The 15,215-nt window shown below is 30.5% G+C and overlaps 1 protein-coding gene across 1 annotated transcript in view; it reads left to right on the forward strand.

The window, feature by feature from the left end:
- The window catches only part of LOC107446643 (guanylate cyclase 32E-like), a 109,516-nt gene that overhangs the window by 67,451 nt on the left and 26,850 nt on the right, over positions 1 to 15,215 (forward strand). Inside the window, exons 5-10 of the mRNA XM_071182488.1 lie at positions 1,318 to 1,470; positions 2,628 to 2,797; positions 10,090 to 10,225; positions 11,475 to 11,623; positions 11,707 to 11,806; positions 12,006 to 12,075. Of these exons, the coding sequence (XP_071038589.1) occupies positions 1,318 to 1,470; positions 2,628 to 2,797; positions 10,090 to 10,225; positions 11,475 to 11,623; positions 11,707 to 11,806; positions 12,006 to 12,075 (778 nt within the window). The remainder of the gene's footprint in view (positions 1 to 1,317; positions 1,471 to 2,627; positions 2,798 to 10,089; positions 10,226 to 11,474; positions 11,624 to 11,706; positions 11,807 to 12,005; positions 12,076 to 15,215) is intronic.

Raw genomic sequence — 15,215 nt, forward strand, 5'->3', positions numbered from 1 at the left:
TGAAAAAAAACTAGTACTGTTTAGCTATAAAATTTCTTAAAACTTCTTGAACTTCTACTAACAGTTCTACTGACCTGGTTGAATTTTTTCTTTAAAATAAAATAAAATAAACAAAAGCATCGAAAAAAATATGTCACTGCCCTTGGTATGACACATCAAGTTCAATACTATTTAATTGGATGTAAACAAGACAAAAATGAAAAAAAGGGAACCAGAAGACGTTTCGAAACAGTCTGTTGCATTACACACACGAAAACGAAATAAACAAACAAGTAAAATAATAGAGAAAGTAGAGTTCGGGTAAGTTTAGAGCAAACTCTGAAGTTTTAAATGTTGAACAAAATGCAGACAAATTATTGTTGGATTATTTCCTCACTGCGTAATTCTGCCATAATTTGTTTGTTTTTATGTGTTTTGAAAATTATTTTCAGTATTTGAATTATCAGGGCTTACTTTAGGTCTACCTGATCTCACTTTTTCTATATTTTAAATTTTAAATTTTTGTGGGAAACAAAAGAGCGTTTATACACTGTATCAAAACTGTGGGGGTTTTGTTAATTAAGTTAAAGAAAAATGAAGAAAATAGGAAAGTACTTTTTACTGCCTTCTCAAAAAACAAGTTATTTATTCCTCTCAAATTTTAAAAACTTACAAATTTTGTCAACAGTTGGTGCTGTTGATTGCGAAAACTAATGACAATGATTTCAGAAAAAAACTCTATTTGCAGCAACAATGATGGCACAATCTGGGTTACAAAATTAACAGATGTCGGCGCAAATATTTCAGTTGCAATAATTTGATCCGTTGAGAAAACATTGGTTTTATTGTTTATTTCTAGTAACTGTGGGTAAGCAGTTTAATTTGTAGATGAAGTTTGTAACTAATTGTGAAATTTGCCGAGAATGATTTTCAATGTTTTCGCACAAACTGCACAATTCTATATATTTTCTTTTTAGAACTGTAGATTATTTTCAAGACGGACGGTTTCCTTATCTTTTTTTTAAAAAAAATGAAAGCTGCATTTTAAATTTTTGGGCTTCTCTTTATATTTAAATTCCCAACAATCAAAACAACTCTTTAAAAAGTACACTGTTTAAAATGCCACATTTTTCCCTATCATTTCTCCTTTTTAATCTAATTTCATTCTAAAATATAATTTTTAGTATAAAGATGGAATTTATGTAAACAATGCCCCTCCCCTTGCATTGTTTCAATGATGATGTAAAACATTCGTTTAAATCTTTTAAATTTGTAATATTGAAAGTAGCAAGAGAACTAGTTTTAAATCTATATAAAAATATTCACTTTTATTTTTAGTTTATGTAGTAGTGGCTGACACATATGTTCTAGTGGACTTGGTACGATTCATGCAAGTGAGTGGTCTCTTAGACCGAGGTGAATATATTGTGATATCTTTAGAAGAACAGGAGTTTTACGATCCAACAAAAGAATATCAATATATTCGGAGAGGTAAATTAATTTGTGATTATCTATAGTTTTATTGTTTATTAGAATATAATACAATATAAAAATATATATTCATATTTATAAACGGACATAATTTCCTTACAAAAATACAAAACTGGATTCTCAAGCAGAGAAATGTTCTAGATTAATTGCTCTAGATTAATCCATATTCAATGATAGACTTATTAATCACTCTCGCAACATTCTATCAGCCTACATAAGATCTTATCTTCAAAATTTCGTTTCCAGCAGTACTATTGCAGTAATGCAGTCCGCAATGCTTACAGCCCCTTTTACTTCTTAAACTAGCTATAACCAATCGATTTTGAATTTTGCCTCCACAGGGGATAGAACCCTGGTTATTTACAATGCCAGATCAATGACTAACACACCACGTTATAGCAGATCAATGCTATTAACCTTCCAGATATGTATCTGAGTTTCAATTTCCTGTTCAGCAGGCAAGGATAGTGACCATTGTACTAGCATCTATACGATAAACTTCTAAAAGTATATCACGAATTAATATCATTAATAGAGAAAGATGATTGTTAGAGACACTATTAAGTTTCATCGAGCATTGAAACTGAACCGTAAACAACCAAACCTTCGATTCCCCCAAGAAAAACAAAAGAAATCAACAGCTGGTCAGACGAAGACTACATACCGTAATCTTGAAAATCGAAGTGCAAGAGCATGGAATCACCAGATGGAAAACAAATTTTTTTGGATGAATTTGGAAAGTTGTAGTATTGAGTAACAAACAAAGATATGGGTTCGAGTATGTGTAAAAAGATAAAGGAAAAATATACTCTATAAACATTTGATTTAATAAATTAACCTTAATAAATGGATTGGAAATATAGACTGGCACCGTATTGTGTTCTAAGTAATTCAACCGAATCTTTAATGATTGCGCAGCTATTCTATAGCTTAAAGCTACTCTTTACATTGCCTCGAAAGGCATTTCCCTACTGGACTTCTATAAAGTTCTGGCAAGTTCTATATTTTTATTGTATACTTTTTTTCTATATTTATATATATATATATATATATTAACTCAACTGAACTAAATATTTATATCAAGGACGCATTGTACAATTAGAAGATAGAATAGAACAGTTATTTTTTTTGTTTTGTTTTCTTTGTGGATGAAATAGATTTCGAAGCTTCTTGGATGGCAGCAGATCCCATTCCATTTAGGTCTGTGTTGCTCTTAAGCCCGGGGTCACCAATCAATCCCAATTATGCTTTCTTTCAAGAGTTGGTACTCAATTATTCCGGTTCTGATCCTTTCAAGATTCCTTTCCATCCATTCATTAAAGTAGAAGTAAGTCCAAAAATTTTTGTTCCTTTTCGAATATTTTCATTTGCTTTGTATGATTTTTTTTGAATAGCTTGTGAAAGCACTTGAAAAAATGATTTTAACTCAAAATGCGTGTTTCAGAAAATGGACAAAAGGGAAATAGGCGTTTAAAAAATACATCTAATTCAAAATACGTATCTGAAAAATTAAATATTTCTACTGAAGAAAAGGCTCATAGCATTTTATTTCACTATTTCAAACTGATATTTTGACTATTGTATTGTTTTTGGACTAGTGTATTTATTCTTGTAACAACTTGTAAATAATGATTATTCGCTGTTTCTGAAAGGAAAGTAAACGAATTTTTAAAATGATTTTGTGAATGAATAAGTTTCTATAATGATTTCGATTTTTATCAGAAATGTTAAGCATTTGGGTTTATTGTTAAATATTGAAAATACGCATTTTGTGCTTTGTCCATTTTTAAAAACGCCTATTTTGATTTACATTTATTTTTTTACAAACGCGCTCTTCAAAATGTGTTAATTTTCTTAAAACCCGCATATTCATTGTGCGTTAAAAAATCAACTGTCCTGAATTGCTTTTTATCTAATGATCGGATCTTAAATGTTAATGTTAATTTTACTTTTTGTGTATTTCGTCACATCTCGAAATTTTTCTGAGAGAATTGAAACATTTTCACACAAAATTGTAAAATTCGTTTGTGCAAAGATGTTTCCCTGCGGAACATTTATCGAATTTAAAGAAGTCGAATATTTAAAATGCGATTTCTCAGGAACTATTCAACCAACTTCACTCAAATTATATAATTTGCCACGCAAAAATGCATACTTTAAAGCGACGTAAGGAATTGCATATTTTACAATCCAAACTCTTTTCGACTATAATGAAATAAAACGACTATAACAAAAATCAAGGCCTATAAAGTTTGCGTACACGCCAGAAGGGGCGGGGAATTTCTTATCTTAATTTTAAACTTCAAACTTGAGAATGCAAATCAGATTGCACTTTCAAGGTCATTGAGCTTCAAATCTATTTTCGAGTTAATGGGAAGTTGCTAGTGCTATTTTCTTTGACGAAAATGTCACTTAATAAGGAAATTCCTTTAGCTACAAGACAGTTAATTATAAAATTGAGAGATGAAGGTACAACTCTTCGCTAAATAGTTGGGAGGCCTCATTCTAGTGTGCAAAGAGTTACTCAGAACTACCTTGATACTGGAAATCTTGCTGTAAAACCAAGATTTGAAAGACCTAAGAAGCTTACTCAGAGAGAAGAAAGAAAAATTCTTTTGCGAATTAAACAAAATCCTAAACTTTCTGCTGTAAGTATAACAAAAGATATTTTTTTAACAGGCAATAAGGAAATTTCTCCTGAAACTGTAAGAAAAGTACTGCGAAAGGCAAATTATCACGGACACAAATCTAGGTCTAAGCCATACATTTCTAAGACGAATCAAATGAGAAGAATTGATTTTGCAAAAACTTATTTGAACTCCTCTGCTGATTATTGGAACAGTGTAATTTAATCAAATGGAAGTAAATTTACAATGTTTAAAATCAATGGCCACCCTATTGTACGGAGAAAACTAGGAACAGAACTGCATCTGAGAAATTTAAATCCAACTGTTAAACATGGAGCTGGTGGAGTGATGATATGGGGGTGTATGTCTTCGAATGGAGTTGGAAATTTGCATATTATTGATAAAGTCATGGACAGGTATTTGGATATTTTGAAGAAAAATCTATCAGAAAGTGCTCGAAATTTAAACCTTTCTAACACCTTTATTTTCCAACAAAACAACGGACCCCAAACATACTGCTAAAATTGTGAAGGAATATCTTCTCTATCACACTCCGCGACAGTTACCAACTCCTCCACAGTCACTAGACCTTAACCCGATTGAACATTTGAGGGCAAAATTGGACAAACGAATTCGAAAACACAATATTACTTCCCGAAATGAGTTAATATGCAAATTGCAGGAGGAATGGGCAAAATTTACGTCAGATGATACACAGAAACTAGTCCAGTCAATGCCTAGACGTCTGCAAGCTGTTTTAAAAAATAAAGGGTACACAACGAAATATTAAAATAACGCTAAAAACTTTTATTTTTCATTTTTTTCTTAAGTGTACGCAGACTTTATTGGAGTGTATTGCTGTGTTTTTTTCGTAAAAATTTATTTTTGAAAAAGTCTTTAAAATATTGCACTTTTATTTTTGCTCTTTATTGTAGCTTACAATTGGAGCTATTAGAGGAAAAAAAATCATACAGATTAAAATGTTTCTTTGATGTTTAAAGGGATTTTTTAATTTAATAATCAGTCCGTACGCAGACTTTATTGACTAACTGTATATATTTGCTTAAACAAGTATTTTAATATACTTTTATTTCAAATTAGCATTTCGAGGTGTATCAACGTGCTTAAACAAGTATTTTGTCCTGTGACATTTTTCAAGCGCACGTGTCGAACTAAAAAAAAAATGATCACCGATCGTAAACTAGACTATGAATTTCTTTTCTGTTCTAACATTGAATAAAATAGGAACAAGGTTCTTCTTTTTCATTTTTCTTGAAATTTTCACTTTACTTTTTGCGAGGATTCTTTCAGACGATACTAGCAAAATACCTTATCAGGTTTAAAATCTCGAAAGATTCAGCACAAGTGAAAAGTTAAGTAAACACCATGAAGATTCTTTTTAACTTTTCAATGTGAAAGGAAAGAATGATCAATATTTGAAATATTAAATTATGTGTATCTTTTTTTTTAACACATTGTTGAAAAGTTTTTTTAACCCTTTCATACGCAGTGTTGTCTGAGAAGCAAAAATGTGATGGATTTCACTGCAGTTCCTTTTTGATTTGAGGCGATTTTTTTTTGTATTTAACAAACATAACAATCATGTTTTATCAACTATGTTTTTTAAAATGATTTTCACTCTTATTTGCCAATGAAGAAATATTTTTTCAGAAATTGTCGCCTAGAGTGTGTTTATAGACGTAGTCAGATATAAAGTATTTCCGTTATTACTTTTGTGCCGAATTAATCTTTGGCTTATCTAAAAAACCAATAAAAACGAATCATCATTTAAATTGAAAGTAAAATTTATTTATTTATTATCAATAATTTTGGAATATTATCAATGCCAATGGAAAAAAAAGTATAAGAAAAAATCATTGAATGAACAATTTAAATTGAATTAATGCCATGTTTGGAACAAACAAAAAAAAAATTTCGTCCCNTAAAGGAAAAATATACTCTATAAACATTTGATTTAATAAATTAACCTTAATAAATGGATTGGAAATATAGACTGGCACCGTATTGTGTTCTAAGTAATTCAACCGAATCTTTAATGATTGCGCAGCTATTCTATAGCTTAAAGCTACTCTTTACATTGCCTCGAAAGGCATTTCCCTACTGGACTTCTATAAAGTTCTGGCAAGTTCTATATTTTTATTGTATACTTTTTTTCTATATTTATATATATATATATATATATTAACTCAACTGAACTAAATATTTATATCAATAACGCATTGTGCAATTTGAAGATAGAAAAGAACAGTTGTTTTGAGAATTAATGCAATGCTTGTTTTTTTCTGTTTTCTTTGTGGATGAAATAGATTTCGAAGCTTCTTGGATGGCAGCAGATCCCATTCCATTTAGGTCTGTGTTGCTCTTAAGCCCGGGGTCACCAATCAATCCCAATTATGCTTTCTTTCAAGAGTTGGTACTCAATTATTCCGGTTCTGATCCTTTCAAGATTCCTTTCCATCCATTCATTAAAGTAGAAGTAAGTTCATAAATTTCTGTTCTTTTCGCATATTTTCATACACTTTGCATGATTTTTTATTTTTGGAATTGCTTGTGAAAGAGCATGAAAAATTTAATTTGACTCAAAATGAGTGTTTCAGAAAATGAACAAAATGGAAATAGGCGTTAAAAAATGCATCTAACTTTAAAATACGTATAATAAAAAATGAATATTTCTATTGAAGAATAGGCATTGCATTTTCTTTCGCTATTTTAAACTAATATTTTGACTATCGTATTTTAACTATTGTATTGTATTTTGACTAGTGTATTTCTTATTGTAACAACTTGTAAATAATGATTATTCGTTGTTTCTGAAAGAAAAGTAAACGAATTTTTAAAATGATTTTGCGAATGAATGATTTTCTATAATGATTTCGATTTTTATCAAAAATTTTAAACATTTGGGTTTATTGTTAAAAATTGAAAATACGCATTTTGTGCTTTGTCCATTTTTAAAAAAGCCCATTTGGATCTACGTTTATTTTTTCACAAATGCTCACTTCAAAATGTGTTGATTTTCTTAAAACACGCACATTGATTGTGCGTTAAAAAAAATTAACTATCCTGAATTGCTTTTGAGTTAATGATCGTATCCTAAATGTTAATGTTAATTTTACCTTTTGTGTATTTCGTCACATCTCGAAATTTTTCTGAGAGAATTGAAACATTTTCACACAAAATTGTAAAATTTGTTTGTGCAAAGATGTTTCCCTGCGGAACATTTATCGAATTTAAGGAAGTCGAATATTTAAAATGCGATTTCTCAGGAACTATTCAACCAATTTCACTCAAATTATATAATTTGCCACGTAAAAATGCATACTTTAAAGCGACGTAAGAAATTGCGTACTTTACAGTCCAAACTCTTTTTGACTATTATGAAATAAAATAAAAAGAGACAAATGTTAAATAAAATGTATTTTTTGCAAGGAATTGTCTTTAGATAAAAGAACTTAATAATCGTGTGCAAAATTTTTTCAATTAGCTTAAAAAAATCTCGAGATATGGCGAAATATGCAAAAAGTAAAATTAACATGAAGAGGTTCGAATTTTGATTCGCTCTCCTGACCAAACTATGAGGGCGATATTTTCTAGATTGCGGCTGCCTCCTATAGTTTGGGGGTTAGAAATCTGAATCCGTTGAAAAAATATGTGTTTATTCGGAGAAAGTACGTTTTTGTGTCTGATTTGATAACTTAAAATATCGTCTGGCCTAATTAATTAGCACATTTGAAGTCACCTCCTCGAAATATTAAAATTTAGTTCTAAAACGTGAAGATCCGATCAATAAATCAAAAGTTATTCTACGCGATCCATTTTTTTGCACTCTGTACGTTCATTCTTCAAACTTGCATTTCAAGGTATATCAATTTGCTTAAACAAGCATTTTAATATACGTTTGCTTCAAACATGCATTTCAAAGTTTATCAACTTGCTTAAACAAATATTTTGTCCTGTGACATTTTTCAAACGCACGTGTCTAGCTAAAAAAAAATTATCACCGATCGTAAACTAGACTATGAATTTCTTTTCTGTTCTAACATTGAACAAAATAGGAAAAAAAAGTTTATTTTTCATTTTTCTTGAAATTTTACCATGGCTTTACTTTTTGCAAGAATTCTTTCAGACGATACTAGCAAAATACCTACTCAAGTTTAACACCTCAAAAAATTCAGCACAAGTGAAAAGTTAAGTAAACACCATGAAGATTCTTCTTAACTTTTCAATGTGAAGGGAAAGAATGATCAATATTTGAAATATTTAATGATGTGTATCTTTTTTTTAGCACATTGTTGAAAAGTTTTTTTAACCCTTTCATACGCAGTGTTGTCTGAGCAGCAAAAATGTGATGGATTTCACTGAAGTTCCTTTTTGATTTGAGGCGATTTTTTTTTTGTATTTAACAAACATAACAATCATGTTTTATCAACTATGTTTTTTAAAATGATTTTCACTTTTATTTGCCAATGAAGAAATATTTTCCAGAAACTGTCGCCTAGAGTGTGGTTATAGACGTAGTCAGATATAAAGTATTTCCGTTATTACTTTTGTGCCGAATTAATTTTTGGCTTATCTGAAAAACCAATAAAAACGAATCATCATTTAAATTGAAAGTAAAATTTATTTATTTATTATCAATAATTTTGGAATATTATCAATGCCAATGGAAAAAAAAGTATAAGAAAAAATCATTGAATGAACAATTTAAATTGAATTAATGCCATGTTTGGAACAAACAAAAAAAAAAATTTCGTCCCGTCTTATAAAAAAGTTTCCAAAATACAATAGGTATTTTGACTTCAAATAATCCATTTCAAAGAAGTCGTATCTAATTTAAGTTTTTAACCACAGATCTTTACACATACCTAATATTAAGCTTCCAGAAATTAATACTAAACTTTGACTGCACTCTAAAATCTATTTGGATAGATTTAAAAAAGTACAATTTGAATAAATTTTGATACTTTGGGCATTAAAATTTTTAATGAAGAAAGCAGTAGCAGAATTCACGGAACGAATCTGCAGCATGATCTTCATAAATCCAAATTTTTCTGCTTTTTATATTAGGTTTCCAGAAATCAATACAACAAATGTTTGAACACAACACTCGAAACTCTATTTGACTAGGTAAACAAAAGAAATTTGAATAAGTTTTGATACTTTCGACTTTATAATTTTTAATTAAGAACTTAGTATCAGATCTTCCGGAGGGAATCTGCAGCACGATCTTCATAAATCCAAATTAATGTGCTATTTCAGCGTAGTCACACAGAGATTATTATCGTAAGAATTCAGCTAAATCTTTAATGTAACAAAATGTGCAAATATAAGGTAAGTATAAAAAATCAAAACTTTATGTTGCTTAAATTTAAGTTTACTTGTAGGCAAGGATGCTAAAAACTGAAATAAATTCCGGCACAGTTTAGCCTGGCCTTAAGTAACAGAAATAAATAAAAAAAAATTAACAGAACAATTTTTTTGTGCTTTGAGATTTTATTCCGATTTTTTATTCGAAACAAATTTAACAATATTTTAAAATGGATTTTCAGCATTTTTTTTCTTATTTGCTTGTTTATTACTTCAAAATAAAACGAAATAAACAAAGATGAAAAATAATCTGCAAATGCGTTAATAATCTGCAGAGATTGAAGTGCTAAGAGATTTCTGCTACCGAGATTTAGTTAAAGACTATGGCTAAATAACGGTGGTTGTTTTTTATATTTTTTTTGTTGTTGAAAATAATTCGACATGATTTTTTTCTAATTATCCATTGCAAATTGCGTAATCACCTTGAAACTTGTTCTTTTTGAAATGTTAATGCTCGAGAAATGATTGAACTGAAAAGATGTCCATCAAACAGAATTGCACAGTTAAAGATGACAATTGCAATTTCAGCATTAATAACAATTGAATAGCAATAGAGATGCCTCTTTTAATTTATTGATTAGATCGTGTAATGAAATATTTTCAGGTTCCAATCTACGCTGGTTTAGCCTATGACGCTGTGATGATTTATGCAAGCGCTCTCACGCAAGCCCTCTCTAACAATATATCTGCATGGGATGGCGACGGAGTATTTAAGTACATCAGATCTAGAAACTATGAAAGTAAGTGTCTAATCCTTGTCTGAAAGTAGAGAATTAAATCACTGTAATAAGAGCGTGTAAACAGTGTTCAAAAATGTCCACCCTTAAGTTAGTTTTAGATGATTTGTCAAAATTGAAGTTAAAATCGCAAGCATTTTCATGGCTGCAAATTAATATTTAGGCAAGAAATTAACAAAAACGCCGTTGGAATCTGTCAATTCACTCGCACGAAAGATGCGATAGTATCAAAACCCATTTTGAATGCCTGATAAAACTTTTCTAATGTTCACGTTTCAATTTTTCTCTCTTCTCAATTAAACATGTTGTGATATTTTCAGTCCCTTCATTTCAGAAGCAATTTTAGCTATAATTAACTATTTTAACCGTAATTAACTATAACTAACTATTTTAACTATAATTAACTATTTTAACTATAATTAACTATTTTAACTATTAAAATTAGCAACTTTTGAATTAACTAGTTTTTTAACTATTTAAAAATTAGCATGGTTACAAATGCGTAAAAAAGAAATTTAACAGGAAATTGGTGCTAGGCTTTTCGCTAGGTAATGGTCATTGGAGTTATGGAGCTGCCATGTGTGGATGAGAAAAATGTATTCTAATAGTGCAAGGACACAAATTGGAAGTTCATGAGAGCTTCCAATTCTTGCAAATTCTTCATGTGTTGAATGGAAAAGAAATATTTTGGTGTCGATGCTAGGACTCGAACCCCCGTTCTTCAGGTCATGAATATGACATATTAGTCCTCTCGGCTATAATAAGCACGCAGCTGCAAGGAACTATAGGTGGCCCTAGTGGGTGTGATAAAATTCTGGTTGTTTAACCATATTATGTGAAAGTAGTTAGTAAACGGTTTTTCTCACAATAACAATTTGAATACCATCTTTTATTTATGGTTATTTGACTTTTTTGTTTGAATATGGTAAAATAACAATTAAATTAATTGTAATTTAACCATTTTTTTCGAGAAATTTTTAACAGTGCTTCCGATGCACTGTAACTTACGCCAAGCATAACTTCATTTGATGTTTTCAAATGTTTGTATTATTAAGTAATGCTTGTAGGGAAATAATGAGCAATTAATTTTATTTCAAAACTGACAAATGTTGAAGTAAATATAATTACGCATGGTATCAATGTTTTTATATATTTTTTGACGTAATACATTAAAGCACATAGTTTGTTTAAATTAAAATACATAAATCCCTCTTGCCAAATTTTATAGTTTTTAAAATTTTATATCTTACAGGTATATTGGGATTCAGTGTTATGATTGATGATCAAGGAGATGCTGAAGGTAATTACTCTGTCATGGCATTGGTGGAAAATGAAAATTCCACCCGATTAAGAATGCAGCCAGTAGCAAGGTTCAATCATGAAGGTTCAAATGATTTGCCCGTGAGTTTAAATAACATATCTTACTAAGAGACGATTTCATCTTTAAAATTGAGGTTACAATTGGTAATTTTCTTTCCTTACAGTCTCTAAGATTAGAGAAGGAAATCAATTGGATTTCAGGATTGCCTCCTAAGAGTGAACCAATGTGTGGTTTCGATGGCGAAAATTGCGATAAAACTCCAGGTTAGCCAATTTTTAATCTTAGAAAATGAAAAATATGCATTATTTTCAAAACATTATTTATTAAAGCATTGGTTAGTAATTAAAAATTATTTAGTGAAATAAACATCATTTTTTAATTTATAATTAGCACAAAAAAGCGATAGAGTTTGATAATGGAAGGATTTTTTCTTTATTTTGTAATTCGTATTATTCTTTACAGACTTGAAAATATGGATTATGTATGGCGCATGTGTATTATTCCTAATTGTTCCCGTATTTCTCATTGTAAGGTAAGTTTTGTACAGGGTTTGACTAATATTTTATATTTAATAAAAAATTTAAACTCTCTTATTAGAATTTTTCAATGTTAAATTTTCATAGGTTTATTACCCTATCATATTGTTTTCGGACCGTGGCTGAGTGTTAGCGCTTCGCGCTCCCGTGCCACACGTCCTGGGTTCGATCCTTGGGTCGGGTAAGGTTGAGTCAGCCTTTCATCCCTTCAGTGGGTCGATAAATGAGTACTAAGCATACTTGGGAACTAAACACTGGGGGTTTCGCGTTCAGCTGACCACCAAACCAGAACATCTGCTCCTGCATCCCAGAGCCCAAGGTCAAGAAAACTGAGATGGGCACAGTAGGCCTTGGCCCTCTATGGGCTGTCGCGCCACTGAGTTGAGAGAGAGTTTATTGTTTTCGACGCATTTCTGGTTACGGGGAGATTTAAAAAATTCATAATTTGTTTTGCGTCTTCTAATGTAATTTCTCATGTTGTAAAACAGTTTCATGAACCATCAATAAACAGAGAGCTCGTCTCCCAATGAAATCACCCAGGTTCAAATTCCAGAGAAGACTGATTGATTTGAATTATGTTCCTGTCTCATACCGATCGCAGTGCTGACGTAAAATAGTCACAGTGGTAGACGAATCATAGGTTTGAACCCCCCTGCCGTTTGTTGTTTTCCTCTCTATGGAATACGATCATAAGTTAGTTCTATCCAAAAGTCTTCCACGAAAACTAGTTTGTCCCAGTGCTTCTTCTTAGAATTCCCTTGTCCTCAGGGTTTGGTTCAAAAATTAGGTTACGGAGTTGAACATTAAAAAACTTAAACCAAAAAAAATAGGTTGGCTGTTTTGTGCAGATTATAAAATAAACTCATTCCAAACAATTTGAATTCAGAAATATTAAGAAATGTTCAGTGTAATCGCAATATTTGGTGCAAATTAACATTATTCTCATTAAAAATAAGTTAAATTTTTGGAACTGATCTCTTCAATAATAACAATAAGGACTATAATTGTTCCGGTAACTGCTAGCTATTAAAAATTTATAAAAAAATCAATGAGAAAAAGGCTAAACATTAAATTAATTTTTAAGTAATGAATCAACTGACAACAAGCAAACGTTAATTAATGGCACGTGATTACAAAAAAATATAATGGCGAACATAGGGAGTCGCAATAAAACCCTAGTAAACAAAAGTACATTTTAAATTTTGAGAATAATACGGTGATTTAAGTAGACAAACCTGTTGCAGAGCATAACAATGAAGTAACCATTTCTTAAAAAAAGGAATCCTAAAGAAAGTAGTCTCCTAAAAAATCCTTGGTCTCAGGAGAAAAGAAAACATACACACAAAAAACTTATTGTTACTCTTAGAAAATCGATGAGTTTATTTTTCTTCTTCAAAAGATCAGACATGGTGGGTCACAAACACACTAGGTTGATATGCGAGCAGTGGAACTGGAGGACGTTAATTATTGTTCTTTAATCATAAACAAAAAAAAAAACACCTGAAAGTATAACAAGCTGAACTCAACAGGACAGCCTCAACAGGAGTCCCTCTTTCTGCTCAGCTTACCTCAGTCACGGAGGGAATCCTTTTTGCTTTCAATATCACTTTGGTCGACGAAATTGCGCAGGTTTGGGATGCCATCCATTGCGAAGTGATGTGGAAAGAAAACACATCATGTAGACAAATTTTGAATTGCAGGAAACATTGTGGAAAAACTATTCAATGAAGCTGTCGAAAGGCGCTACATATTATGGGATGTAGACTGGGGAGTCAAAAATGGTGACGATCTGGATGCCATCGAAAATAAAATTCCGTCCCTCAAGAAGAGGAGGGGGGAAGGAAAAGGGTACATCACACCAGGGAGAGGCGTGTAGTACAGGGCAACGGACAATCTTGAATCTTCACGTGCTCATTCGCTCCCTATATTTATATAAAATCAACGCTTAAAGTAGAAGTAGCATTACTTAATTTGAAAATGAAAGTTAAATTATCTCAATTTTACAAGTTGAGATGTTATCACAATTATTTTACCAGCGTTACGGTTAAGAAACACATCTCCGATATTGTAAGGCACGCTGACATCAAAGATACCGGCAAACAGGTGTCTTTCTAAGAAAGAAAGGGTAGGGCAAAAGGAATGTGAACGCAAAGTCAGGGGGAGAAAGTCCCCATTGCGCTACAGATTAAGGGGCGAGAAGAATTAGATCAGTAAATAAGGATTCGTATCAGGAATTAACTAAATTATACCAAAGTTAAATTAAACTTGTGACTTGATGCCACAATAATAATAGGATTAATAATGTCGACTTAAAGACCCAAAAAATATTATAAATATTTTAAAACTAATTCTGGCTTTTGTCAATGATAGTCTATAATTATTTTTAATCATATGTAAATGGGTGTATGAAATAAGTGACGTGTTAAAAGACATAGTATCAATGCTCGACGGATAGGATTCAATTATTAAGTATGGGATACTATTAAGAATATGTAGGTAAAAATGTATGTGAATTGAAGAAATTTAAGAACTATCAATTTTTTCTCTGCTCTTCGAAAACAATGCCCCATAACACTTTTAATGTAACACTTATATTTTCTAATTATTATTATCGTCATACAAAACTATTTGAATAAACTTAAGCACAAAAAACTATTATGCTGTTTCTGGTAATTTTTATAACAGTTAGATTAGTAAAATAAGAAATGTTCATGTTAGAATTTCAAAATTATTATTATTATTTTTATATGAGTAGTGCATTACTTGGAAGTTTCAATGACTCTTAGTAAAAGATGAGAGAGTAATAAAATGTTGGTTTAAAGGTACGTTACTTAGAGCTATTTCAGTTAGTCATTTCCTTTTTAATAAAACTACATTGTGTTTTATATATTGTAGGATCTGGACAATTTACCTTGACATATAGATTATATGAACGAAATTATTGAAATAAAACTGAAATGATTAAAAAAAAATCGCAATAATTCCGTAATAAATTGATACAATTCAATAAATTTTACTTTATCACAACAATCACGTGCTAAAAGTTACATATTTTAAATTATGTGCAATAGCACTAGCTTAAAATCTAAAATATAATTTCTTTATTTCTTTAAAAAGCTGGTTTAAAATATATATA

This window comes from Parasteatoda tepidariorum, chromosome 6 (assembly GCF_043381705.1).
Source record: "Parasteatoda tepidariorum isolate YZ-2023 chromosome 6, CAS_Ptep_4.0, whole genome shotgun sequence".
NCBI classification, from domain to species: Eukaryota; Metazoa; Arthropoda; class Arachnida; order Araneae; family Theridiidae; genus Parasteatoda; species Parasteatoda tepidariorum.